General features: G+C 37.2%; 1 protein-coding gene across 1 annotated transcript in view; it reads left to right on the top strand.

Moving 5' to 3' along the window:
• The window catches only part of LOC110171294 (translocon-associated protein subunit alpha-like), a 10,113-nt gene extending 7,267 nt beyond the window's left edge, over positions 1-2,846 (top strand). The window contains exons 7-9 of the mRNA XM_020936987.2: positions 326-404; positions 1,066-1,159; positions 1,694-2,846. Of these exons, the coding sequence (XP_020792646.1) occupies positions 326-404; positions 1,066-1,159; positions 1,694-1,758 (238 nt within the window). The 3' untranslated portion in view covers positions 1,759-2,846. The remainder of the gene's footprint in view (positions 1-325; positions 405-1,065; positions 1,160-1,693) is intronic.
• Positions 2,847-3,905: the final 1,059 nt, after the last annotated feature.

Below are 3,905 nucleotides of genomic sequence, written 5' to 3'. Positions count from 1 at the left end.
GTTTTAAAGTAATTTTGTAATGTTATCAACACCAGTATTGAGCCACACGTAACGTAAAGAAAGCATTATTATTTTGTGGTGGAAATGATCTTCTATTCATCTGTAATATCAAAAATGGTATTGAGAATCAAGGCTTTTCTTCAGGATCAAAATCAAGTTTGAAATGTTAGTATTGTGATAACACTCATCTACATTACAACAAATAGTGTGCATCTGTCTCATCATATTATACTGTAAAAATATAATGAAAAATTCAAAACTAAATGCATAAATGAGAAAGTATCTTTTTTCTAAATGTATTCATTCTGTCTTTGTTCTCCTGCAGAATCTTCATGTACGTCTTCCTCATTGGACTGGTGTCTCTGATGGTCTTTGCCATGTACCAGGTCCTGGAGTCTAGAACGGTGCGTATTTAATTCACTTTATTTGACCGGGACAGAACATGTGTTCAGTTTGATTTGAAATTCATACATCAAGGTCTTGTCATCAGTCATGCAGTCAACTAAGAATACAACACTATTTATCTTGTTTCTATTCAATGTGTATTAATCCTATAGCACTGTCTCATGGACATGACCAGTGTAGGGCTGTAGGCCTTTAGTCATTCAGTTACATGCTCAGTCCATGGTTAAAAATATTTCTGTAGTTGTCTGTAGTGAAATCTCAAAAAATGCTTAGAAAACCGAACAACCAAAAACCAAGGCTCTCCATTTGTTTATAAAAGTCCAAAAGCCATTATTCAGGATCACTCAGTCGATGGTGTCTTAGTACTAATTATGTTATTTGGATTATAATATAGCTCCCAGTACTTCTCTGTATTTACAATGGTTGTGTGTGAGATTCTAATGAATTGGAGAGTTTTGCCAGCGGCGCTCTAAGCCTTCTTTTAGTTAATAGATGCTCAGAGCATGTGTTAAGAAGCAAGAATTGCTTTAGTCAATAACAGCCCTCGACCAGAACTGCTCCTTGACGGCTGGCTGGGTTCTACTGTGTGGAGTTGGCATGTTTTTACACAAATTAAATTCATATATCTAACTTAAATGTGTGTTTTTATTTCTTTTGCAGAGAAAGCGTCTGTCTGTGAAGGTGGAGAAAGGCACAGGAAACATGAGCGATGTGGACATCAGCTGGATCCCTCAGGAGACGCTCAACGCCATGAGTAAGACTCGCCTGCTTCTCTCACCTGTCAATCAATCTATAAACAGGAAATCAATAGGATCACATAATCACAACATTCTAAACTGATCCAAAGACAGGCTAATACTGAACATAAACAAGATAAGACACTTTTTGAATCACCATTTAAAAAATACAGTCAAATTTCCAAACAACATGCTTTTACTGACAGTGAACTGTTTTGGTTCTCCAGTCAGAAAGCAGAATGAGCCTCACATTCATTTGGGTTACCAGTTTCAGTACTAAACTCCAATTGGATTAAACCTAAAGTGCCTCTCTCTGATCTGAACGGTCACTCCCTAAACCCCAGCATGTGCATCAGACATGAATCAGTGCTAGTGCAGCCTCTGTAGCTCAATGAGGGAATTCTGGAGGTTCTGAGCTTTCACATGAGGGATGATCTGTCCATATACTGAGAATATACTTTCCGTCAATGCATTCTTCTTTCTCCTCATTTTCATCTCCTGCGTTATTGTTCTTGATAGACTTCTTGCTCATATTCACGTTTGTGTTGCAGATAAGGCGTCTCCTAAAACATCTCCGCGGAAGAGAGCCAAGAGGGCAGCGGGCACGGATCAATAAACGCCTCTCCTCCGATCCATCATGACCACAGCTCTCAGCGCACAGGCCTCAGTCTGTGTAATGTAATATCCACTCAAATAAACCAGAGCCAGCATTTGTTATTGTTGTTTTTGAGGGCAATTTGAGAGCCTGATACTTCATGGTAAAAGGAAAAAGATCTCCGTTCTTGAGTTTTGGACTTGCGGTTTAGATGTATTAAAGGTGCATTATGTAATTTTTCTGGTGTAGGAGAGGGCAAGCTTGTCTCCATGGAGATGTTATTACTTTGCTTAGAATGTTCCACTGTATGACATTTGACTGTTGCCAGGCCAAGTGAGATCTGTGGAGAGGTTTGACTAATACAGACATGTTTTTCAGGTTTCAGGTTCATGTTTTTTTGTGTAATTAACTATATTCTGGACAGAAATGTTTAATGCCATAGTGTGTAACATTAACTTAAAGCAAAAACACAGGGTCTTTTAATAATGCCACCTGCTTGTCTCAAATGCTCAATCAGAAAAGTTACACAGTGCACATTTAAAGTAGAAATTAAAATAATGATTCTGAATTCAGTCCAGAGGCTCTGCTCAGTATTGTGAAGAATGTGACACTAAAAGCAGAATTTTAAAGGGAGTTTTTGAAATCAATGTTTTTCTTTGAGGAAGTTGTAAAAATGATCTGGTTTGTTCATATCAGTGTTGACATAAAAGAACAAATGGTTTCTTGCTCTAAAGGGAATTGTGAATTTAAGAACATTCTAGTTTATCTCAATTTTGTTTTCAATTTTGTCCTTTAAGTTGGAATGAAATATTGTTAATTAACTTATAAAACACCTCCAAACTGTGCCTAAAAGCCTATAGACCTCACCCGGGCACACTGCATCTGGTTAAGTGGTTAAAGACTTTAAATAGGAAGAAGAATATAGGAAAGTCATACAAAATCAAACTTTATTGACATTTTAGAACACTATTGCGATGTGCCCATACGGTTGCAGTCTTTGTCTAAACTATGCATTTAATGAGAAATATTTACATTTCTTAAAGCTGCAGCTAAACCAAACAGTGTTTTACAACTTTTTGTTTAAATAAAACACAAAAACATGAATAAAACTACTGTGTGTGTTCATTTTTACACCAGTCGTAATTACTGTTTTATTGTTTTCATATCTAAATAAGATAAATGCATACAGATTTTGGTGAAGCTGTAAAAATGAACTCTAGAACCCTCAACAGTTTTTTTTTTTTCTTAGCATAACAATACTAGTATTTAGAAGTCAAAGTACAATGATTATCATTATCTCTCGCCGGAGATCCTACAGGGTGTGGGGCTTAATGCTTTCACAACGTTGAGTGCATGTTTGACGCACTCATCTCTATATATAACAGGAATGCAACAAAACTGTTTTCCCATGATTTGATACATATCTCCATACATGGCTCACAATACTGATTTGATTTCGATATGCTTTAACATGCAGAAAAAAATAAATTAAAATATTTTCCCCATTGACACAAATAAAGCTGATCATATTAAATTTTGTAGTTTACAGTAATCTGACAACTCCAGAAAACAGATTTTAGGTTTGCATACACTAGCCTAATTCATCAGCCGGTTTCACTTCGTAGAAACCATCTGACCTCGCAGCATTGGAATTTGTTCACTCAACGTTAGGCAGGTACTTTTTGTCATTTAACCAACCGCTGTTATTTGGTCGTCACATATGTAATGCGCCGCTAATGGGGCTAACTGGAAAATTAAGCTTTTCCAAAACCCTGTAGGAAGAAAGGCAATAACGTCTTTCCTCTTGATAAAAATCACCAAACATTCTCTTTGTTCCGGCTTTAAATCCTCGATCTTGGGAATCATTGACAACACTGAATGTATGGCTCTTCGCTGACTGGCTGGTGCCCGAACTTGCACTTCCAGGGTTTTTTGCGAATCCGTCTAGTCACTAGTGTATTCTAGTGTATTCTGATTCCTGACGTAGTTGCTAGAGAGAAATGAAATTGAGCGGAGGCACTAGGTGGCACCAGTCTGGCTAAACACACACAGCCATTTGCTCAGTTTCAATCAGTCGGTCTTCTTTACATCCTTTGATAAAGAATTTCTTAAAGCTTTTCCCATGATCCCTGCATTAGGGCCCATACTACACTCTTTTCTGATCAATG

This window comes from Boleophthalmus pectinirostris, unplaced genomic scaffold (assembly GCF_026225935.1).
Source record: "Boleophthalmus pectinirostris isolate CB_2022bp ecotype Guang Dong unplaced genomic scaffold, ASM2622593v1 HiC_scaffold_3, whole genome shotgun sequence".
Lineage (NCBI taxonomy): Eukaryota > Metazoa > Chordata > Actinopteri > Gobiiformes > Gobiidae > Boleophthalmus > Boleophthalmus pectinirostris.
Note: the sequence above shows the minus strand (reverse complement) of the source record. Positions and strands in the feature narration are given on the sequence as shown.